The sequence below is a fragment of the Panthera onca genome, chromosome C2 (genome assembly GCF_046562875.1).
Source record: "Panthera onca isolate mPanOnc1 chromosome C2, mPanOnc1 haplotype 2, whole genome shotgun sequence".
Taxonomy (NCBI): Eukaryota; Metazoa; Chordata; class Mammalia; order Carnivora; family Felidae; genus Panthera; species Panthera onca.
Window position 1 is genome coordinate 13,001,081 of NC_138347.1, and position 24,936 is coordinate 13,026,016.

Sequence of the window (24,936 nt, forward strand, 5' to 3'; positions counted from 1 at the left end):
AGTCTGTGGATCTCTGGATTAAAGGAAGAAATATGCTTGAAAATAAATGGCACCAGGGCCTAGAGCACCGGGGACATTTGGGAAGGTGGAATTTCACCGCAAAAAAGAAAAGGACCTCCTGGGAGTAGTTTAGTTGTCAGAAAATGGTCAGTGGGATGGAACACGTGATTTGTGGCCTATGTAAGTGTTTCTAAGTGGCTTCCCTGCCGCATTAGTCTTCTACGGCTGCCGTGACAAAGTGCCACAGCCTCAACAACAGAAAGAAATTGGTTTCTCTTTAGTGCTAGAGGCTGGATGCCCAGGATGAAGGTGTTGGGAGGTTTGGTTTGTCCCGAGGCCTCTCTCCTTAGCTTGCAGACGGCCGCCTTCTCTTTGTGTCTCACATGGTCTTTCCTCTGTCTGGTATTCCTCTCTGTGTCCACATTTCTCCTTCTCCTTCATTCTCCTTCTTTCTCCTCCTCCTCCTCCTTCTTCTTTTGTTAATGTTTATTTATTTTTGAAAGAGAGAGAGAGTGTGTGAGCCAGGGAGGGGCAGAGAGAGAGGGAGACACAGAATCCGAAGCAGGCTCCAGGCTCCGAGCTGTCAGCACAGAGCCCAACACGGGGCTCAAACTCGCGAACCGTGAGATCATGACCTGAGCTGAAGTCAGACGCTCAACCGATTGAGCTACCCAGGCGCCCCCTTATTATAAGAACACCAGTCAGATTGGATGAGGTCTTACCCTAACAGTGGCCTTATTTTAACTTATCTCCTTAAAGGCTCCGTCTCCAAAGACAACCACATACTGAGGTACTTGGGAGTTAAGGCTTTAATATATGAATTTGGGGGAGATACAATTCAGCCCATAACACTCCTTCCCTTAAATTAAATGAAACGTTAATAATTAACAAGGCTTATCCCTTTAATTAAAACAAATAATCCATACAACACGAAGAAGCGTTATACGTGTAACTATGGGAAAGACCAGTCCAGTCTTAGAGGGCCTTTAAGTGGTAAGCATCTTTACCTTCCCTGTGGCAGAAACAGTAGCTGTACCCCAAATGTCCACATGCGCCCCCACATTTCTCAGCCTCTGGCTCCTAGGAGGGCCATAGGACTAGTTTCAGCCCTCACAGCACACTCGAGGGCAGCAGAGAACCCTCTAGCTCGCAGCCAGGGAATCATGGTGAGTGGATGGAGCCATAGGTAGGAAGCAGCCTGGACCCCCGAGTCACCACATGGAGACGGCTGCTGTGGGACTCAGCCAAATGGCATCAAAGCGTGTGTGGGAAATAACCCTTCATTGGGCAAGTCACAGACATTGGGGGTTTACGTCGTTATCACAGCAAAGCCTCACCTATCCCACAGCAAAGCCTCACCTATCCCACAGGCTGGGTTGCCAGAGAAGACGTGAACACGGGTGAAGGGGTCACGGAAGGCATTCTCCTCTCACACCTGCCACGAGTTCACCGCCTAACTTTGGACGAGAAGCCTTGTTCCCGGCACAGGCTCGCACCCTTTTCAGCTGGCTCTCGTCACGAGGCCTGAACAGATATATTTGTGTTATTCCCAAGGGTTTATAGTGCCGGCCAAGGACTTTCCTTGCAAAATAGCTAATGGGTCGTCTGAGCAGGGCATATGTTGTGTAAACAGCTCAGACCTATCTTTTTCGTCCACCTGTGAATAACACAGCCTCCTGATGCCGCCCTCTCTGCCCCGTGCCATCGTTCAGTTTCACGTCACTAAGCTCCAGCTGACCCCTGGGTTTGCTCCACATCAAGCTACTCTACAATGACAGAGCTGGTTCCCCAAAAAGCCTCCTTATCCACACATCAGCTCCGATGTAGATCTACCCGTGGGAGGGGACTGCCAAGGCTGAAACGCTCCCCACGCTTCCCCCACCCCAGTCCCTTGGTGCCACAAACATCAGATCTCGGAGATAACCGTGTGTCATGAAAACAGGCCCACAGAAAAGAAGTTCAAATGTGTATCCCATTTGTCTTTGGAACCAGATGTCTGAAAAGCTCCCTCGACGAAAAAGCTGCCACAAATAATACACTCATTTACTACTCAGGAAATACGCTCCTTTCATTGAAAAGTGATGACATTACATTGAACCAGTTCCCAGTACTGCTCTGAATTATTCGTACCGCGCCTGTAGCACATAGAGGGTCCTACAAAGAAAACAAATACAATAACTAAGAGGCTTCCGGACCCCCCTTAAAAATATCAGTCTTGTACTCTTTCTGAATTTGTTTCATTTCACGACATGGCTATTTAAAAAATGTTTTGTTGATTGAATCTAGTAAAACCCAACAGCCTTTTAACAGCAAAGCAGATAACAAAGTATCCAGGGGTTGCTGCTTATTTGGAAGATCTGCTGAGAAAGAAAAAGTCTTTCTCTGTCTTCGAGAGTCGGTGGTGGATGGTGGAAAAGAGCGGGATACACAGAATCTTAAGGAGCTGTACAATTCTGATAATGACTTAAAAATGCCTAGACCTGGGGGGGCGCCTGGGTGGCTCAATCAGTTAAGCGTCTGAATTCAGCTCAGGTCATGATCTCGTGGTTCGTGGGTTCGAGCCTCATGTTGGGCTCTGTGCCGACAGCTCAGAGCCTGGAGCCTGCTTTGGATTCTGTGTCTCCCTCTCTCTCGGCCTCTCCCCTGCTCTCGCTCTCTCTCTCAAAAACAAATAGACGTTAAAAAATTTTTTTTTAATTAAAAAAAAAAAGTTGGGGTTGAAGCACCTAATCTCAGGTCTCTTTCTGTTCTAAAATGTTCTGCCCCCTAAAAGAAAATAGCATCACCACAACTAGATACTCATTGTTGCTTCCCAACCCCATCAAACTTCAGAGAAACTCCACTTCCTCCATGCCACCCTCTGAGCCACACCGCCCAGGGGGACCCCAGGGTTCCAGCAAGGTGGTTATGTATGAAAACCTTTTGCGAACGGTAATGAATAAAGTCAGAGCTAGGACAATCCAACCCTCCTGCTCTACCTCATCACCCTTCTTTCCCGTCCCTCACCAATCCCTAAGGCAAGGACAAAAGCTAGAGATAATGCTCACAGATGTCACTTTTCATGTGCCATTTTCAGAATCTCCAAGAGAGACCCCGAACCTGCTAAAAAAGAAAAGAAAAATGCTGAATTCTCTTGCACCGCCATTCGCTGTGTGCCGGTCGAAGGAGACTTCTTAGATCACACGTGCTGCAGCTGAAATGAAGCAGTGATGTGGGGGCAGAAGATGCCCTCAAACACCCCACAGCGCGATTCCCACCGTATCCTGTCAGTTGCAAGGCCAAGGACTTTACGGAGAAGACAGCTCAGCGATTGCAACATACTCAGTGTTTGGAGATGTGTCAAATGCAAGTGAATGAAACAGTCATGGTGAGGGAATAGTGTATTTCACAGTTATTATAAAAGTACATATACTTAATGGTGACATAAATACAGTCCTTACTTACGACCAAATCACACAATAAAGTGGACTTTTCCTCCTGGACTTCACACGGTGACGGTTCAGTCATTTCCGTCAGTGACTACAGGCTGACTGAGGTCATGGGCACACACTAATGAGAGACAGTCGTGGGTCAAACAGACAACATACTTTGTACTTACCAAAGGTCCAGTTTCCCATATAAATATAATAAAATAATAAAGAATTTAACATCTCCTCTTTCATTCGGTTTCATAGATTTGTCAGGTGCTCACATACAAAAAAATACAGTTGATCCCTCCCCCCTGCCTCACTCTCACCTCTCACTGGGTCTGGAATAAACCTGAGTTCACAGTTCAAGCTACCAGTGGTGACACGGTCCGTGAGTCGTACGACGGTCTGCGGCTGTTCCTGAATCGAGGGACAGAAAGCATGTCCCAATGAGCTTAACTGACAGCGATACGGAAAAAACACTCGTGTTCTCAAGGAAAGTACAATACAAGGAAGAGACATAAGGGGAGAGAAGTTCACAAGGCACAGGGACACAGCCCGCGAGTCGGCGAATCGGCAGAGCACGACACTTGAAGCCAGCAACCACGTTCGAAAAGGGTTCCTTCGTTGGTCGGAAACCAGACACGCTTCGTGTCAAGTGGAGAGAGGCCGCTTTCAGATGCTTTTCTTCTCTCTGCTTAACAAGCGCCACTTCCAATGGAAAGTTCTGGAACCTGGTCTGGAGCCACACAGAAGAACGACACCACAGCCAGGAGCCTGGCTCCCTCCTAGCAAGCCCCAGTGCCGGGATGATCCCATCGAGGTGGGACACAGCAGCTCCAGGTCTTGCGAAGTCAGCCGAGCCCGGGCATCTCAGTGGCTTCTAGAGTCAGCCAAATAGCCATGCTTTTCCTTGCTCAGCCAGAAACGTGTGGGGCAGGAGGAGGTCACCGCTGCTAAAGGAGAAAAGCTGAGGAAGCACCTCAGGGCTCTCTGGCACGGGCTGGTTGCCAGGGGAAACAAAGGCAGGCGTTGTTGTTCTCAAGGGCCGAGGCCCGTTTCCGAACCAGCGGGCAAGCCCCAGGGTGACCACAGCTGTGGGTCTGCTCACGCCTGTGCCAGTCAACAGCCGAAGACCCCAAGCCACTGTGTCACCTGTCTCCCGAGCTAACCGCTATCCGGCCTGTGCCAATTCCTCCTCTTTCTCCAATTTTGCTCATGACCGGTGGTCGCCACCAAGTGCCAGGGCCCGGGGCCCTGAGAGGAGACGGACCCCAGCAAGCTCCTGCTAGACACGGTCAGACAACACTGAGGTCCACAAAATGCGCACACGGGGATGGCGTGGACACAGAACCGGAGACGCATCTTTGGTTCGATCCTTGACGAAAGGCGTGAAAACAGCGCGGACTCTAAGCGTGTTTGAGGAACGCTGCTTTCCTCCAAGAGGATACGGTGCTGAGTTTTTGAACACGATCCCCGCCAGGCAAGCCCTCTCACAGCTCACAGCAAATGAACTCAGCTCTAAGCCACCCTTGTTATCTTGGCAGCTTGAAAGCCGCACTGCACAGAGGTAACGGTGCCTTCCGAACGCATCCAAATTCAACCTCAACCTTTTCTCTTCCTAAATAACCAGCCGTGGCCATGTCCTATGCCTTCCAGAAGGATCAGGTCATGTTGACACAACGGGAGGGACACGGGGCCAGCTGCGATCAAGCCCTCCTGCAGGCCACGGGAGGCCACCGGCCACTGAAAACATCACGTGGGAGAGCTTTCGTGCCCTCCACGCTTATCCTTGCGTGAAAACGTGAATTTGGTAGAATCGCTTCTCATGGTCTCTCCAGCCGGGTTGTTTTTTTAATTATGTTACTTCAATTTGACATCACATAAAGAAACACCATCTTGGGAAAAGATCATTCAACCATTAGCAAGGTCAACCAAAAAAGATGGCAAAGGCGTGTCCCTTTGGGCCCTTCCTTTCACCAGGGTCCCCACCGTTTGGATCGGTCTTTGCCCCGATGCCCCCTTCCACTCAGAGGGGGTGGTGCTGCTTCCTGTCTTCCTCAGGCAGCGGGCTCACCAGCGACCACGGTCTGCGAGAGGAAGGGGAGCAGTGGCCTGGACGAGTCACTCTGCGATGCCGCCTTCAGTCCCCGGGTGACTGGCTGACTGCTGAGAAGATCACAAAGTGAGGAAAGATCTCATAACAGTCTGTGATCCGAGAGCCCAGTGGCCGGTGTGGGGTTTTCACCCAGCAGCCCAGCAGTGGGAGGTGGGCAGAGGGTCGTGGGTGGGTGGGCAGAAGGAGGACACAACTGGTTGAAACCGCACCTGTAACCGCCCCTCCTCGTAAATCCCAGCGACTCCAGGGTCCCTACGCGAGCCTGGGGAGTGCAGGCTTTGGGTCTGTGGGTTTTAGCGGTTCACAGTGGGGACATTCCGTGGCAGGGGGCGGTGAGACCCTGAAGGAGGCTCCCATGAGGCCTTTCAATCTTCACACCCTGACAGATGTGAGGAGCTCTGTTCCACCGCTGTCCTTAGAAACACCCAGAATCCCGCCACTGGCCCGGGTTAGCACTGGCCTTTGACCCCATCAGGCATGTCGAAGGAGAGGCTCACGGGGGCCATGGGCTGCAGGGGGGGCATGCTGGCCTCCAGGGGCCGGTCTGCAGGGGTCTGCAGGCTCTGCTGTCGCTTCCTCAACATCTGTCCGATGCCCATCATGGGGAACCTGCCGCGGCTCTTTACGCAATTCGGGCTCCCCAGCGGCTGCATGGCACCGTTACTGGGAGCCGGAGGTGGGGAGCACACGCCCTCCTCCTTCGGGGGGCTGCTCTTCTCTTCGTGAGCAAAGGAGACCAGAGTGGGATGCAAAGGAGTCTGCAGAGGGGACAGGCTTCCGGGCAGCAGGGCCGGGGAGAGCGTCCGCTCACCGGGATTCCCGCGGGCCAAGCCCCCAGGTGAGCTTAGAATCCGATAGTGATGAGACGGGGACAGTGGTTCAGAGTGGTCCTCGCGGTCCACGGACTCGAAGGAGCGCACCATATCCAGCACCGGGGGGTCTTCCTTGGGGGGGATGCCAGGGCCCCCAGGGCCCTGCGGAGGGGGCTCCGGTCTCTTGACGATCCTGGGGGTCCTGGGGGGTGGGACGGGGATGAACTCCATGGAAGAAGAAGTCACACAATTGGAGTCTGAGGTCTTGCGGAAGATATTGCGGCGGCCGAAGGAATCTGCACGCGAGAAAGCAGAGGAGACCATGAGGACGGCGGTGAGAAGGGCCCTCCTGCTTCACCGAGACAGACCGTTCCTGGGGAGGCCAGAAGGAAGCAAGAAGCAAAGGGCCCCCGCGTCCAGCGCTCCCCACAGGGGACCAGCTGCTCTTTCTAGAATGGAGGGGACAGAAGGCCGGAGACAGGAGGCCTCCCGAGTTCTGACGTGCCCACGGCACCACCTTAACATCTGCCCTCCTCCTGGCTGCCTAACATGAGGGACCCTGCCAACGAGTCTTTGAATCAAAAAGGTACCCGACTCAGAAGAATGCCACCAAACTGCTAGGAGCACACCCAGCCCAGGACCCGTGAACTTGGTCCTCAGATAGCCAACACTGGAAGGAGGGTTTCCCTAGTGCTTCCTTTTTTTTTTTTTTTTTTTTTTTAAATTGTGGTTAAAAAAAAAATACGTAACATAAATTTCTCATCTTAACCATTTTTAAGTGGATGGTTCAGTAGTGTTAAGTACGTTCACACTGCCGTGAAACAAAACTCTTCGTGTTGGGAATCTAAAAACTCCGTACCCACTTGGCAGTAACACCCATTCCCAGCCCCTGGCAACCTCCATTGGACTTTCTGTCGATGCATCTGACGTCGCTGGGTGCTCCATATAAGCGGAGTCTACGGCATCTGTCCTCTGTGACTGGCTCGTGTCCCTCAGCTGAATGTCCTCCTGGCTCACCCGTATGTAGTAAGTGTCCGAATCGACTTCCTTTATAAGGTTCCCTCCTGACTCCTGATCTTACGGGGGCCTCATCCGGTTCTGAAGGGGTGAAACAGTCCTCATCTATATCTTGAGGGCGATGAGCCAATCCCCCTGGCTTCCATCTCAAATTGGCACAGACCGGAATCCAGGGTTGCGGACTGTGCCAGAAAAGAGAGGGGAAACCCCACAGATCTGAAGCTGAGGGAAATAGAGCCAAGTTCCTGCAGAACGAGCTCTTAGCTTGGCTTTTCTACCATCGCGTGTTCTAGGCCCCCGTCGAGGCTCAGCTACAGGAAGAAGCAGAGTGATTCAGGAGCAGCCGAGGGCATAGGGCATCCTCGTGGCCTCATATAAATAAATACACAGATCCCAAAATAAATCGCCTCCTCAGGCCACCACAGGTGCCTGAGAGTCACCAGCAGAGAGAAGCAAAATTTCATCGGCGGCTGACGAATCCGGTGTGACAGCCGGGCACTGCAGCATCTCGTCCCCTCCCCTTCCTGCGATGGCCGTGTCCTCCAAATTTGTGGCCCAGGGTCCCCCTCTGCCCAGTCCTGTGTCCTTCCCTTCTCCGGGTGATGTAGATCCTGAGAGGAAGCCTCCCACATTCGCCCTGCTAATCTCCATCTAGAGTCAGCCCCCCAGGGCCCTGACCGGCACACTCTATCACCCTGGGCAGGAAGGACCTGGTCACCAGCCCCACCCTGTGAGTGCACCGGCCGGCTCCTCGCCTTCCATCCCTATCAGGACGCAGGGGCCTGCACCAGTCAGGAGAGAAAGCTCTAGAGCCAGGCGGCCGGGTTGGAAATCTGGACTCTGCCACTTACGAGCTCTCTGACTTCGGCCAGTTCTGCCTATTTCCTCTGCTTTAGTAACGGAGGTGAGAATAACCTCACTGGGGTGAGCTGAGAGCTTGACACAGTGCTTGCCCCATGGCGAGAGCTCGGTCTTAGCAATTACATAGGGTGTCCACGCTTCTAAGCTAACATGCTCTCAGAAGGAAAAACTCGAAGAAACAAATGATACTTGGCCCAGGAAACTGCCAGGAATGGAATCCAGCTCTGGGGTGGCAAAGTTATCCAACGCATCAGCACTGACCTAGACTTTGTTGGGGACATCCATGGGATGTCTCCGTCAAGGGCCTGAATTTGCTGCTGGTTACAAAGCCAGAAAGGAGAATCACTCAGGAGGGACAAGCAGAGTCATCCTGTGAGACCCGCTGCCTTTCTGAAACCTCAGGAAGGAAACGGAATCAAATGGAATTTTCCTCTCTGGCTGAGAACCAGGTCTCTCTTAGGGTAACACCTCTAGTCCTCCCCACTAGGAGGTGGAACCTCCCCAACACTTTCCTGTTTCCCCCACGTCCCTCAGTGCTGTCCCGGAGGAGGGAGCCTCGCATTTATCAGTTACCTGATGTCCCACACTCTGAAAGAGGCGGACAAGCCAACCTATGTATCTCATTTAATCCACCCAGTAGCTCCAACGGGTGGGCTTCCTTTTGCCAGTAAGGGAACCAATTTTGGTCCTCTAAGGGTAAGGAGCTTAACCCACAATAAGCCACAGAGCTGGCTCTGAGCACCCCCAGCCCCACCCCAGAGCCCAGACTCCATCAACCATGCCTCAGTGTCTCTAGGTGTTCGCTATTCTGGGCAGGCTCTCGCCACACCGTGCCGCCAATCCCCAATTTCTGTCCCTGCAACAATGAACACCTGTCCCTCGTTCCATAACACTGTGCACCCCAATCCCTACTCCTGAAATACCTTATACCCTGATCTCTGCTCCCACAATGCAATGCACCCCACCTCTGCTTTCTCAAACCCTGCCTGCACGGGTGGCCAATACCACCCCGTCTGGACCTCCAGTGTTCTTGGGTTGCCTTGGGTGTGTTCACTGCTTTCCCAGGGCACAGGAATCGTGTATGTCCCAGGGGGTCCGCACAGCCACCAGGGAGGGGTACGCATGGCCGTGCAGCTTAACACGAGTGGTCTAGACTGTACCTGGAGCTGACCCACCTTTGTCGGGGAAGCCGGACTTGGGGGCCTTCCGGTCCTTCAGCAGGGCTTTGGTGTTCTGAATGTGCGTGATGAGCGAGGCCGAGGGCTGTTTGTGGGAGGGGAGGTTCCTGTCCAGCTTCTTGGAAAACGGCCGATGAAGAAAATCCCCTCTCTTTTCTTGTTCTTTGGGTTTTTCATCCTTCAAGTCAGAAGTAAACACATGTACTCAGACACACAGACATATACAATGTGACTCCCCTTTGAAGAGTTATCCAAGTGGATTTGAGAAACCCCAGCCTCTCAAAACTCCGTTCTCAGCTGCACGTTGAACAAGGGAGGAGCAGAGGCCCAGCAGATGCCCCAGGGAACCCACCTCCCTCTCCCTGGGCCACAAGCAGGCTTCTGTCATCCCCAGCTCCCCGCACGGCCCTATTTCAAGGTGTTCCAGCAAGGGCAAGTTCATCCCTAGGAGGTCAATTGTTCTAGAACAAGATGAAGGAACTGAGGCAAAACACATGAGGATTTCTGGAAGTCTGTGGTCTTACTCAGAATAGGGCTCTAGGATTTTGCTCACAGCAGTGGTTTTGCAAAGGTAACTTCGCAAATGAAACATAACCATTTCTATCTTAATGTTTACTCTTGTGTGTTCAGTCAGGCCAAGGAGGTGGACGGCAACCCCAGGAGCCCTGTGCCATCCTGGGTGAGTTTCTGACCCTTTTCCGCCCTCGGTCATGCAAGCCCTTGCTTGCGTCACTATGTGTCACTTGTGTCCCTCTGACTGGAGTGAATTTTACTATTTTATGTATCTTCAACCCCACAGCCTCTGGCATAAAGCCAAGCACATAGAGAAGACTTAATAGTTATTGAAATGTAAAAAAAAAAAAAAAAAAAAAAAAAAGCCAGTAGAAACCAAACTGAATTAAAATTGCGTTCCAGCTTCTGGGAAGGGCGATACCACTCAGAAGTTTCTTCTCCAGCCGTAAAGACTTTGATGTTTACTGTTCAACAGATTCAACCGCATCCCTGACCTCACCACCAGATTCACGGTTTTTGCCTTAAACGTGAAGAATATTTACAATTCAAGAGAGCTCATCAGCTCCTCATTGATGTTGTTGAAAAGCTTCTCCAGGAAGCTTCTCCTTGGGCTCGCACAGCCCCTTCCAATGGGGATTTTCAAAGCCTGTCCAGATGGGGGTTCCTGATGCCCAATCGGCGGGTGGGAGAAAACAGCAGGGGAGGAATGGGAAGTGGGGGTGCCACGCCAACCCTGAGGGTCACCGTGAGGGCTCCAGTGCCTTAGGGCCCCAAGCCTGGGCTGCCGTGGCCATCCCCAGTGGAGGGCTGAGGAGGGAAGAGAGGAGGGGTGAAGCTTCGCAAACTCCCTCCCCAGCATCCGAAGAGCCTTTTACGGGACGTCGAGTGCCAGGTGCTGCACTGAGAGCATGACCTGGGACAAAGCACAGCTGTCACCCCATCACGGACCAGCAAACAGCCAGAAGCGGGTTGAATAATTCATCTGGGAGCCGAGTGAAAACTCATGCCCTCTGGAAGCCTGGGGCAGGACGAGTCCGGGGCAGAGAGAAAGGCAGACACACGGGCCGGTGAGGGACAGGGACCAGGCTGTAGTCCCAGGGTTCCAGGTGGGCATCCGGGATTCTCGGGAGGAGGCTTGAGCCCCAGGTCATTAGGCAGAATGCTACGAACGGGAAAGGGGGCCACCTGCTCCAGACCATCTGGGTCAAGGCCGCATCCCTCTCCTGGTTTCTGTGACCCCCCCAACAGCCCCCTTCTCTAAGGCAAAGGGGAACGAGCTGTCACACCCCCGCTGTGCCCCAAGCATCGAAGGGACGTGACAGGCTTGTCCTGAAAAGTCTGGCAAAATCTCTTCCTCTTGTGCTATTCTTCCTGTCTCTGTTCTAATGAGAAAAATCACCAGTTCTACCTGTTTACACTTTAAATGGTAAAAAAGAAACTGAATGCACTTCTATGAAACCACGTAAAACAGTGTTTGGAAGAAAAGACAAAATTGCAGATCCTCCCCCCCCCCCCCCCCGCCATTTTCAGGATTGTTTTCTAGAATAGTGAGTACAGGGGCGCCTGGGTGGCTCAGTCAGTTGAGCGTCTGACTTCGGCTCAGGCCGTGATCTCATGGTTCGTGAGTTCAAGCCCCGTGTTGGTCCCTGTGCTGACAGCTCAGAGCCTGGAGCCTGCTTCCGATTCTGTGTCCCCCCTGCCCTCTGCCCCTTCCCCACTCACATTCCGTCTCTTGCTCTCTTCCTCTCTCAAATAACATTTAAAAAAGAAAAAAGAATGACGAGTACAGCTTCCTTCGGGGTGCTCCATGATCCCTACACTTTAGAGGAAGCTGCTCTGCCTTTGGCTTCATGGCTTCATCTTGGCCCCTCCCCAACTCTCTTTGGGTTCTCCAAAGCCAAAGGATCAAGATGCAAAGTTTCTGGGGGGCCAGCATCACCACCCAGCTAGAGTTCATCAGCACTGAGAGGTGTACAGGACGTGAATTCCCTGTAGAAAGAGCCCAACGTTGGCTCTAAAAAACCTCTCTGGGAACTGACAAAGGGATAGCACCAAACAGCCTGCTATGGGGGCAGAGGGATGGGGAAATGACCTTAGGAACCTTGCTGGAGCCACCCTGTTGAACTTCATCCCAGGATCCTGCACCCGGGTGTTTTCTCCAAAAGCTCCCAGAACACCCTTGTCCAACCCAAAGAATGGGTGATTTCATAGTTACCAGTTTCTTACGGGCATGCCAAGAATCCACCACCCAAGAGACCCCTGCCGGGGACACACGGCTGGATCAGTCCGTGTGGATGGGTCACCAGCCCACACAAGACATGTGTTTGTACAACCAGCCAATCTCAGCGCCCTCCAGGCACAGGTGACCAAATGCAACCCATCATCCCATTATACCTTTTCATTTGCATACCCTACTTTCTCCACAAGAGATCTTCCAGGGAGCAGGATGCTAAAGCACCTTACGTAACAGAAACAGATCTTCAGAGGGACTCATTATATTTCCCCTTCGATGTGCCTACACCCACTCCCGTGCTCCCCTCCCAGCAATCCGGCTGCCTGCACGGTCTCTCTGGCTTTCTTCTGAGTCTCATGTGCTCCCCACACCCACCCCGCCTCCCAAACTCCCCAAGGCAGATCGGAGAGGGGGCCACATGAGGCCCCAGAAGCCAGCCCCACACAAAACAGCTTCCGGTTTTCTTTAAACCACTTTCTACCCACTGCACATGTGCACGGACATTTACTAAACCGGACACTTTGAAAATGTGGCCTCAGGGCACCCAGGTGGCTCAGGCCATGATCTCGCGGTTTGTGAGTTTGAGCCTGGCATCGGGTTCTGTGCTGACAGCTCAGAGCCTGGAGCCTGCTTCAGATTCTGGGTCTCCCTCTCTCTCTGCCCCTCCCCTACTTGTGCTGTCTCTGTCTCTGTCTCTCTCTCAAAAATAAATAAACATTAAAACAACAAAAAAATGTGGCCTCACAAAGGTTTGTCTACTCAAGACTCTTACAGTGTCACAACTGTTTGGTAGAAGAGAGGAAGAAGCCAGGGAGTGGTGGTGCATGGGGCTTTCTGGAGAAAAGTAGGTTCTTGGCCTCTGACATCTGAGCTCCAGAGCCGGTCCCTTTGGGCTCGTCCCTGTGACTCCAGCCTCCTGCGTTCCAAAGAGCGAGAGCCCTCCCCCTTCCTCCCCAGCTCTGCTCCTATAGATACAGCAGGGTACACATCAGCAGCACACGGCCCCTTGAGAGAAGTGTTTCCCCACCTGCAACCGAAAGTCAGCTCTTCAGGCATAAACATGAACCTCACATCTCATCTGCGTCACAGTCTGAAAGGCCAACGCAGCCATTTCACAGGGACAGGGGCGGCCACACCTCCTCCCCACCCCGGGCTGCATAAGAGCTGCCTTGCACCCTCACGCGGTGGAAACTGACCACGGATGGCGTGATGCCGCAGCCAAGAGCCTGGGGTCTGCAGGTGAGCTGAAGCTGTTTTCTTTGGATGATAGTCCAGCTCAGCACGGGCTCTTCTGGAGCCTGCTGTCCCCTTGCTGACGAGCTAACCTCATGTGACTGTTTGGAACGTCAGAATCAGGTGTGGATCGTGAATACCTGGGGCGGCCCAGGTGCCCAGGCATTGCCTGCCGGTTGCTTTGGAAAAGCCACAGAGACCTGATTTTGCCACGGGAAAAACACAATGCAGCTGAGAAAAAGAGGACTTCGTTCATAAATTAGGCCACTAAGCTGGGAAGCTCGGGACTGTTGCAAACCCCACTTCTCATATAGGTAAAAACATGAATGCACAGCCCAGTGTGCAGCGACAGCAAGACAATTAAAAATGGTCAACAAAGAAAGCACCTGTCTGATCTGAAGGGATTCTGATAAACCCACTCACCATCGGACTCTGCGTTTTAATTCAGGACAAGGAAGGAGGTATGTAGAATCCAGAGCCCTAAGCAGAGATCCACCAGCCCTCAGGGTCACATGTGATGGTTCATTTCAAGTGTCAACTTGACCAGGCCACAGTATCCAGTTTTTGGTCAAACAGCAATCTAGATGTTGCTGTGAAGGTATTTTTCACATGGGATTAAATTAGTAGGCTTTGAGCAAAGCAGATGACCCTCCACAAGGTGGGTGGGCCTCATGCAATCAGGTGAAGGCTGTAAGAGAAAAAGTCTGAAGTGTCCTGAGAGAGAAGGAATTCTGCTTCCAGAAGGCCTTGGATTTTGAGCTGAAACATCCACTATTCCCTGGGTATCCAAGCATGAGACAGACAGACAGACACACACACACACACTGTTGGTTCTCTCTAGAGAACTCAGACTAACCCATCATAACTCCCATGTTCTTACCTGCACAGCATGGAATTCAAGGTCTCTTGTCCAGGTGTCCAGGGAGGCCTGTGAAAAGCAACATTTTCAACAATTTGAGTAGCTGTACCTGCTATTTATTCCCTAAACTCTCTCTCCCCTACCACTTGCAACTCTGGGTTTGAGAATTATTCCTTTCAATGTTTAGAGACCAGAAACGAGACTCCTAAACCATCATGCAAGCGGGCAGCAGATGTCCTAATTCAGGCACCGAATAGATTTTCTAGGTGAGAAAATCTATTTTATTCAAGTCTAAGACATATAATGGAGGAGTGCTCTCAAGGAGACTGAGCTGCTCAGTCAACGCATTCTCTCCAAGAGCAAAAAATGTGCATGAGAGCTCCACCCGGATTAAGATATGGAGCCCAACCGGCCCCACCCGGAACCCCCTCCCCCCCCATCCTTGCCCTCTCCCAGTCCCCAAAGGGAACTACCCTTTTCATTTCCAACAGCACTGATTGTCTAATCTGATTTCAAACTATTTTTACAAGCTGCATAGATGTGAAATAAGATACAAAGTGAACATTTTAATATTTTACCTTCTAGCTTACTGCCCCTCTTATGGGTGGAATCGTATTCCCCCCCCCAAACTGGTACCCAAGAGTCCTAACCCCCAGGAGCTCAGCACGTGACCTTCTTTGAAGACAGGGTCAGGACAGGCCTATCGTGTCCCCTTTGATGCTTTGGAAGGGGGGAGGAGCACATGGAAAGCTCACTCTCTTTTGCCTTTGGGGAGGGGGCCTGTTGGTGTTGCCTTTACAGAGGTAACCCAGCCCTCCTGCAATGGGTCTGGTATTCTCATAAAAGGGAGAAACTGGACACAGAGGCGCACACACAGAGAAGGCCAAGGGAAGGTACAGGCAGAGATCGGGTGGTGCTTCTTTCTACAAGCCAAGGAATGAAGCCCAAAGATGTCAGCAACCAGCAGCAGCCAGGAGGCAGGGGACAGGTTCTCCTCCACAGCCCGTGCAGGGAACCAACCTTGATCTCAGACTTCCGGCCTCCAGAACTGAGAGTCAGTGAAACTGCTGCTGTTGAAGCCCTCCATCCCACCCCACCCCACCCCCAGTGTGTGGCACTTTGCTCCAACGGCTGGTCACACTGATGCCGTCCCTCTGCCGCCCTCCACGCAGCTCTCTTCCAAGCCTGCCTCATTACCCTGTGCTACCCAGAAGCCCTCCCCGCTCTATTTTCCACTGCTCTACAAATTAACATTTTTGGGGAAAGATTGTAACACAAATGGCCTCTGGCTCTATGTGGCTTTAATAAGCCAGCTTAAAAATGATGACTGGCCCCCCTGCCTCGATCTCCACGGTCCTTGAGGGCCTCTTTTTTTTTTTTTTTTTTTTTTTTTTAGGAAGAGGAGTCTCCGGGGCCCATGCTCGAGGTGCTCTTGGATGAGACACGTGTCCCACTTTCACAGACATATCTGCTACCCTTTAAAGGCAGAGGAGGTGGAGAACGTGGTAAAGTCGTACAATAACAGCACTGTAATCCCAAGGGGGACGTTTTTGCAACTTAATTCAGCTGCTTTGTCTCGGAGGAGAGAAAGAACTGGGACTCAGAACAACGCAGAGGCCTCGCTCACTCCCCAGCCAGCCTGCGCACGACCTGAAACCCATCCGCCTCTCGGCGGCTTCTCCAGGACCAGCCGACGGCAACTGGAAAGAAGCCCACGGAGGCTCTGAGTGGGCTTTACCTAGAAAACCTGGGCCCTTTCAGATCTTCTTAACACTTTTCCGAGCTGGCCCCATTCCACTCTCTACGTTCCAGCAGAGGCGGGCTGGATGATCCAGTAATAGCCCGTAATTTAATTAGCACAAGTATCACTGCCGTTTGGAGAAAACAAATGGATCACAGAGAAGTGAAATGCTCTTTTCCCATTAGTGTTCCTATTTAAACCCTAACCGTTAAATATTTCAACAAATGTTTAAAACGCTCTCCATGTGTTTTCAGGCCAAATGAGATAATCATCCAAGGAAAATAATCTGGGTGAAAGAAAAGGCCCCTTTCCCATCATAGACGCTTTCAAAACAAACAAGCGCAGGGGTCAGGTTCGAGGGCAACCGAGGACATGGGCGTCAGCAAAGTGGAGTGGAGGCCACGTAGGGCACACAGATGGGACGCTGGGTGCATCTGTTCACATTGCTCCTTGAGGCCTGCTCCTTGAGGCAGATCCAGAGGCAAGGGAGCCTAGCCGTGAATTCTGCACTCTCTGCACGCCAGCTGAGGTGATAAGCCCTCAGAGCCCGTGACCGTGAGACGGCCCTCCCTGCTTCGGGGCACGGTCATCTGTAAGGATAACACGACTTGCACGCTATGCTCCAGGCGTTCCCCTGCTTTAGTCAAGCTAGCTGTCCTTCCTGGATCATTCCACCTTCTCCCCTTGGGAATCCAATTCTACCGGAGACCCCGGTCAAGGCCCACTTGCTTCTTTCCTTTGTTCGTTTAGCGAATGCCAGGCATCGTGTAGACTCTAGGGATACTGTAAGGAGCAAAAGGGACACAGTCCCCGCTCTCATGGAACTCACAGTCCAGAGTGGGAGAAAGACGTGAATCCAACACTCCCTGAGCAAACAAAACATGCGCATGGGACAAACCCCGGGATGCAGGATGCGGGCGGGGGTGAGTCCGTGCTGGAGAGATGTGATGCGATGGCAAAGGTCAGAGAATGGCAGGGGTCCGGGATGAAATGACCCTGCCTTGGAATCTGAAGACATAAAATAGTAATCAGCAAAGAGAGCTGAGGGGAACATTCTGGAAGAAGGGGCAGGGTGTGCATGGTGCTGGGAGCCAAGAGAGCACAGAAGTCTTAAGGCCTGCAGGAGCGAGCACGGAGCGAGAAGCAGGGCTGCGCGTGTGGGCCCGGGGGACGAGGCTCGAGAGGCCAGCAGACCACGGTCTAATCTGTGACGTGGTGGCCATGTCACCGACCGTGCCTTCCAGCTTAAGGAGGCATGCCTGGCGTGCACGAGGTGCTCAGTAAACATGTGCTAACTGGAGCAGGGAAGGGACGAGATTCCGTCTGAGCGCGGACGGCTCAGCTCCGGCTGGCGTGCGGAGAAGTGAGAGCCAGGCGTTCACGGAGAAGGGGGTAGACCGGTCAGGGCTGTGGCAGACATCCCCGCCAGAGGCAGAGGTGACAGTGGCTGGGATGGGGAGGGAGGAGAGAGACCAAGGCGGCGGAGGGGATCTGAGAGGTTGAGGAGTCACACTGGCAGAACTTGGGGACGGCCTGGCTCTGGGGGTGAGAAAAAGTACCTCCTGAGTTCCTGCCCTGTACCGAGGGTGGGGCTGCCATTTGGAGACAGACACTGGGGGCTCCAGGCACGATGGACTGGAGACACCTTCCCTCACGCAAGAGGAAGCTGAGGAAGCAATTGGCCTGAAGGGTCTGGAGCTCAGGGCAGTGTGGTCCCGACATCACCTCCTGCCCTCGGCCTGAAAGCCAAACATGACCCACCCCCCCCAAAGACTCCTCTGCATCCTCATCATGCAGGTGCCGGAGCCCGTCTCAGAGGCAGGAGGCCTCCAGGCCGTGGTCAAGGCTAAGCCCCACCCCAGCCATCCCTGGATTTCCTCTCAACTTCCCCCACCCTCACTCCTCCCCAACCCCAGCATCTTTCAGGCTGGGGGGCTGACGTCTTTTCAGGGGGGCCAACATCACCCACAGAGAGGTCTACGCTCACTGTCTTCACTTCCCCTCCTCCTCCTCTTCCGGAACCCAGGCCATCTCTTTCTGCCTTTCCCACTTCTGCCCAGCTGGTCTCTGTAAGGGCCCAGGACAACTAACTGCTCGGTCACCACCACTGACCACTTTGACCACAGAAAACGGAAGAGAGAAGTGGGCAGGCCCATCGGCCTCATGTAGGGCATGGAGGAAGGCTCCCTTTTGATTTCTGCTCAAATGAAAAAACTGTTGGGGAACACGGCAGAGGTTGCGAAGGGGAAATCAAGTGGGTTCCCAGGAAGATCACTGAGAAGGCCGAGGGGTCGCGTTTGACAAAGCATTGCATGAAGAGTCCTGGGCGTTGGGGGTGGGGGGACACCCTCATCCTGTGCCCCTGGCCCTGGATCCAGATTCCCAGGCACAGTCTCTTCCCAAGCACATATTTGGGGTCCAAATTTGGTACAACTTGCCAAATGATACTGCTTATTTTTAAAAAAAAATTTTTAATGTTTATTTATTTTTGACACAGAGAGAGAGAGAGAGAGAGAGAGAGAGAGACAGACAGAGCATGAGCGAGGGAGAGGGGGAGACAGAGGGAGACACAGAATCCGAAGCAGGCTCCACGTTCTGAGCTGTCAGCACAGAGCCCAACACGGGGTTCGAAATCACATACCGCGAGATCATGACCTGAGCCGAAGTCAGATGCTTGACCGACTGAGCCACCCAGGCGCCCCATGATACTACTTTGTACTTTGAAATCAAAGGATCTTGGTATTTTAAGTATGTATCTAGCATCAAGTTGTCCTAGGATGCCTAGAAATACTTGTTTTCATCCAAAACTTTTTCCTGTCCCTCATTTTACTGCCTCCTTCTGATGCCAAGCATTACACTCATGTACAGTTTTGAGCATCTCATTTTTACCTTTCGAAGAACTGGCAGTGGTTTCCAACCTTGGCCACTCCATGGAATCTGCCAGGGAGCTTTGAAAACTACTAACGCGCGCCCACTTTCCCATTCCTGCCCCATGAGTTTCAGGAGAATTATGTGAGGTGCAATCTGGGCATCCAGATGTTTACATTTTATATATATATATATTTTTTAATGTTTATTTATTTTTGAGAGAGACAGAGACAGTGAGCGAGCGGGGGAGGGGCAGAGAGAGAGGGAGACACAGAATCCGAAGCAGGCTCCGGGCTCCGAGCTATCCGCACAGAGCCTGACTCGGGGCTCGAACCCACGAACCATGAGATCATGACCCAAGCCAAGTCAGACGCTTAACAGGCTGAGCCACCCAGGCGCCCCTCCCCCGGCGACTCGACCGTGTAGCCACAGCTAAGATCCACAGTCTAACAACTGAGATACAGTGGCTCGGCCGTACGCCATTGTTTCGGGGACCCAGTTAAGTGACTAGTTGTCTCTTGCTGCTTTTCTGTCCCACAATAACCGGTTTCCTTTCCACTTTGCTCTCAAAATGGAAACCCACTCTTCCTAAGCGATCCTGGATTTTATTTTGGGGGGGGCGGTCACTCACCTCATAGGGCTCCTTGCTGGGCCTGCACTTCTCTATCTGGTAGAGCTGGGTCTTGTAGCAAACGCTGTCCTGGATGTCAGATTTCTATCCGAGGAGAAAGGCGGGGAAAAAGCATGGCTTAACTCACAGGAAATAGAAGTGTCCATTAAGCAGTCATTAATTTTTAAACCAGCACTTGGCTGAGAAAGTGCCGAAACTGGTTGGCAAGCCAGGTAATCGCAATGCAAAGCCTCTTTGGAGGGTGGCCTGCAGGCATGATGCAGCGAGGGGACAGCCCCGGACCCAGAGTCGGGCAACCTACTTCTGTTATGGCTCTGCCAGGACAGGGCCAGGTGACCCTGGGCACGTCACTGCTCCTTGCTGGCCTCAGTTCTTTCATCTGTACGATGAAGACTACTCTGAGATGTGAAAGCAGAAACCGGATACGTGAGCTCGAAAGAATAACTCATTTTATTGACCTACCAAACAAGATACAGATCTTGCTTATTTCCTTAGTGAAAAACAGCCCGCATCCCTGCCCTCCCCTGCCCAGTGAGCCACAGCAATTCATAACACAGCTTACAGATGACAGAAAACCATATCTAGGATGATCTAGGTGCACGACTGAGGTGCCGGCCTGTGTGGAGAAAGGTGAATTAAATGACTGATGCATCTACCAACCAACAAAGAGTCACGGAACGGCCTTCCAGGCTCTCCAACACAGAATCCACGCTTCTTGGTTTTAGAAAGAGAAAACAAGAACGAAGAGAGAAAGGGAGAAATGACAGATAAGGTAGGTATTTTACTTGTCAGTTCACGAGTTTCGGTCTTAAAATTTTACGTGGGTTGTCAGTAATTGGTTGATGAGATTAATAGACGGGACAGTGCACACAGGGCAGTTAAATTAGCCGTGTGTGGAAATTACCGAGCTGACCGGCTGTAGCTGTCTGTGGGGATTAATTCACCCTAGTTAAAAGCAGCCACTCGCCCAGACCCTAGTTCTCAAGACCAGGTACGTCCTAGGCTTTAAGGGTTAAGTGTGAAACAGACACAATAAAATAACCTTCTCCAGCTGGAACTACATTAGCCGAGTTTCCAGGGAACATTCTCAACAGACAAAGCCATGCTCAGCTTTGCAAGACTTGCACGCAACCTTTATGCCGATGCTCAGGCCGGGCAGAGAGGAGGTGCCGAAACCAGCAGATGGGAAGAAACAAAGACAAATTAAGACACAGCCTGAGAGCTTCAGGGATTGCTCAGGAAGAGCGTGAGTAACCAAAGTTCGTATCTGTAGCTGTGGAGGCAGAACAGAGGAAGGAAAGTATTTGAAAAACTAAAGTTCCTTGGGGTGCCTGGCTGGTTCAGTTGGTGGAATGTGTGGTTCCTGATCTCGCGGCTGTGAGTTTGAGCCCCACGTTGGGTGTAGCGGTTATTTAAAAACAAAATCTTTAAAAAACAAAACAAAAAACCCCTGAAGTCCCTGCACATTATTGATCGGCATCCAAAGAAGTTCTGCCAAAAGAATGTTTGCTTAGGAAAGTAGTAATTTTTCCTTTAAACATGAAATTGTGAATTTTATAGTCAGTTTCAGCGGAGGCACTTTTTAAAAACTAATTTTTGAGTAACAGTCATCATTTGAAAAAAAAAATCAGTGCGTTGATCCTCTTTCCTTCCTTTTAGTTGACAGCTATTTAAATTCTTGGGGCACCTGGATGGCTCAGTCGGTTATGCATCCGACTTCAGCTCAGGTCACGATCTCACAGTCCGTGGGTTCGAGCCCCACGTCAGGCTCTGGGCTGACAGCTCAGAGCCTGGCGCCTGCTTCAGATCCTGTGTCTCCCTCTCTCTCTGTCCCTCCCCTGCTCACACTCTGTCTCTCTGTCCTTCAAAAATAAGTAAACCTTAAAAAAAAAATTAAAAAAATAAAAATAAAAAAATAAATTCTTAACTACTGTTTTCTACCACAGTCATCCCCAAATGGTGTGACCTTGAACCCATATGAGTGGAAAAGGTATAGGAAGGGACCTATAATATATGCATATTTATTTATAAATTATAAGCATGCACCTCTGTACTAACATATCATGTACATCATAAAACATATAACCAAATAGGGATTTAAAAAGATAAGAAATTGGGGCGCCTGGGTGGCTCAGTCGGTTGGGCGTCCGACTTTGGCTCAGGTCATGATCTTATGGTTCGTGGGTTCGAGCCCCGCGTCGGGCTCTGTGCTGACAGCTCAGAGCCTGGAACCTGCTTTGGATTCTGTGTCTCCCTCTCTCTCTGCCCCTCCCCTGTTCACGCTCTGTCTCTGTCTCAAAAATAAATAAACATTAAAAAAAAAAGTATAAAAAGATAAGAAAGAAACAGGGGGCATGTGGTCTTCTTATAAAAGGGAAATGAGAAGTAGCTTCAAGTCCAATTATCTTTAAGTTCATCATCATGGAGGGACAGAGAACCTGGGCACAGTACAAGAGATGCTCCTAATCATTCCTTATAGTAAAATGATATAAAAAATATACTGTGTCAAAGGTCCTGTCTTTCTGGCCTCAAATTCCTCTCCCGCAGTAGCTCTCCTGTGACTGGACACCATCCCTCACATCCAGTCTCAAAGCTGCAGATTTGTCCCCATCAGAAGTGTCACCCCAGCAGGGCTTACATGGGACATGTATGTGCCATCCCACCCCCCAATAAAACACCGTTGTTATTTTCAAAAGCCTCTTATTTGTTGAGAATGTTTCTTCTCGAGTACAATTTTTCCTCTGGTGGTTCACCCAAAAAGTACTTCTGTGGATAATTTCCCACTGGAGCAAAATCTAGCAAATTCCCTAAGCTGACTCAGCTTAGAAACACCTGTGCTCTCATCCAACTGTTCAACAAACCTCCCAAGGAGCCTCTGTGTCTATTCAGCAATGTTTTGTAGACATCTCCCAAATCCATTTGCTAAAGAGACGTACTCTGACCATCTCGCCTTCTGGGCCTTATTGTGTGGTCATTTCTGCCAGACAGGGAGAATATCATTTCCCCAACTGTAGGTGGATTTTCATTTTAGCTCTAATCGAGAAACCTCACCAAAGGTTTCTAAGCCTTTTGCGAGATACTGGGTTGACTCTCACATGACTTTAAATAGCACTGAAAATGCACTAGAAGTTCTTCATGTTCTGTTTTCTATACGTGTTCCTAACACTGACAGCCCCATACCATCAGATCTCAGGGCACCACATACACAGGGTGATGGTCACCCTTCGTGACCGTGGATCTGAAATCAAATTTCCGACAGGCTTCCTGACAATTCTCAATCTCTCTAGCAGGCTGACCTCCCGTCAGAACTGGTCAGTCTCCTCTATTCGGAGTAGGAGAAACAGGAGTGGTCTGCAGAATTCTTTTTAAGTGGAGAGAGGATTTAGTCAGAAGCAGACACTGAAGCACGTCAATTCCTTCCCCAGGCGCACATGAACTGCTTGTGGCGGAAGACCAAAGGCGACCGACGCATGAGGGTACCACCGTCCACCCCCATCCTAGGCTGCAAGACTCCCACACTTCCTCCCGTGGGGCACAGGACACCTGTGCTCTGTCACCCAGACTGAAGGCACCGGGGTCAAGCCAGCAAAGCTCAATTTCATTTTCACCTTCTGGAGAAGTACCAGTAAGTAATGCCTTCCTCATTAAATCATGCTTTCGAGATCAGTGCCTGAGAGGCTCTGCTCCCCAACTTTTACGACCACAGAAATCCCCAATGCCTTTAACATGGGAACCCAAGGAGCTAAGAGGTAGGCAGAGAAGGCAACGGAGAAACTGAAGGGAAAAGAGGCTTGACTCTCTCACAGTGCTGCCCAGGGCTTAACTCCGAGGGAGGACATTTGAAAAATACCTCAGATAAAAAGCGCGAGCTACCTGAGAAGCAAGTTTAGCTACTATTTTATCCCACATTCAGAAACTCGGCCTTCCATTAGTTCAAATTAACAGCTTAGATCAAGTGTCAGCAAGTGAGAAACACTCGAGGTCTAAGAAGAGCTCCTTTTTCCACAGAGAGCAGAGAGAACAGCCACCAGGGCCCCACTCACCCCTGACAAATAGCGCTCGAGTTTCTTGTTTAAGAGGAAGTAGATGGCGAGGATGTGGCAGGCGCGGTTGGAAAGCACAGTGTTGATCACGTCGCTGTTCTTGTAACCCAGCTTCTCCGTCATGTGAAGCACCACACTCGGGCTCAGGTCCTCCAGGGAAATCCTGCACCGTAGAGAGAGAACCGGTCACTTCTCCACGGCCACCGAGAGGTTCTGGATCCTCCTTGGTGGGGTCACAAACATGGCGGCACAAAGCACAGCCCCCCTCCCCATCCCAGGCCCTTGGAGACACTCAGACCCGTTCATTCATTCGTTAACTCATTCATTCTTTCGCTTGGCTTTTTGTGATGAAGAATTTCACACAGGAAAGTCGAGGGAACAGTATAAATACCCTTTGTGCACCCAACACCAGAGTATACCGCTATTAACACTTGGCCATATTTTCTTCCTTTGTTTCTTGTTTATTGCTTATTTATATTATATATATATATATTGTTTATTTACTGCCTATTTATTATTATCAAGTATTTTGAATCACACACATCATGACATTTCATTCCTAAACACCCCAGTGTGCACCTTTAAGATCCAAGGGCATCTCCTGCAGAATCACAATACCGTCCACACACCCAACAAAATTTTAATAATTTCTTGGTGTTCTCTAATATCTGGATTGTATTCAGATTTCCCCAATTGTCCCCAAGTTTGTTTGCACTTTGGCGTTGCTTTCTAAAAATGTACTTCTTGGACACGGGTGGAGCCTACACTTGTGTTGGGTGTAAGGTGGGTTAGGAAAGGAGTGCGTTCAGAAGCCAATGCAGACTGTGTTTAAAGAAACACCAAGAGCTCCCACATTCACAAATAAGAGTCTGGGGCGCGGCTGTAGGGTACTGTTATTTTCCCCGTTTTACCAATGGAAGAAACTGAGGCCAACAGCTATGAAGTAACTTGCCCCGGGTCACATAGGTAGGAAGTTGCAGCCCCACAATACAAACCCTGACAGCCTAGCGCAGAATCTAGATGCTAAACCTCTACACTCACCGGCTCTCAAGTAAACAGATGTGTCAAATGGCTGTGGAGAACACGAAAGCAGGCTGAGGAATATAGAGTGTGTGTGTGTTGGTAACACGTACATCATCAAATAGAACTTTCTAAATCCCTTAAGAGAGATACAGATGGGGCACTCTGAGCAGAAGGAAGGCACATCTGGCCCGAGAGCTCTGTAACCCACCCCTCACCCCCAAGGGTCTGAAGACATTTTTTTATGGGACTTCAGACCGTAACGCCCTGAGAAACCACACAGGACAACTCCATACTGGGATACAGAAGAGGAAACTGACTTGCCAAATTCACAAGCCAGCTGAATAGGGCAGCAAGGGCAGACCTAGGTCTGCTGGCCATCTTCCACCACCCATCCATGT

The 24,936-nt window shown here is 51.1% G+C and overlaps 1 protein-coding gene across 2 annotated transcripts in view; it reads right to left on the bottom strand.

The window, feature by feature from the left end:
* Window positions 1-3,365: 3,365 nt before the first annotated feature.
* Window positions 3,366-24,936, bottom strand: part of HUNK (hormonally up-regulated Neu-associated kinase) — a 110,750-nt gene continuing 89,179 nt past the window's right edge. The window contains exons 7-11 of one of the 2 annotated variants that reach the window (XM_078452845.2): window positions 23,516-23,678; window positions 19,473-19,556; window positions 14,254-14,301; window positions 9,392-9,572; window positions 3,366-6,634 (exon numbers count right to left, since the gene is read on the bottom strand). In XM_078452845.2, coding sequence (XP_078308971.1) covers window positions 5,976-6,634; window positions 9,392-9,572; window positions 14,254-14,301; window positions 19,473-19,556; window positions 23,516-23,678 — 1,135 coding nt within the window. In that variant the 3' untranslated portion in view covers window positions 3,366-5,975. The remainder of the gene's footprint in view (window positions 6,635-9,391; window positions 9,573-14,253; window positions 14,302-19,472; window positions 19,557-23,515; window positions 23,679-24,936) is intronic. The other variant, XM_078452846.2, reaches the window with a different exon arrangement.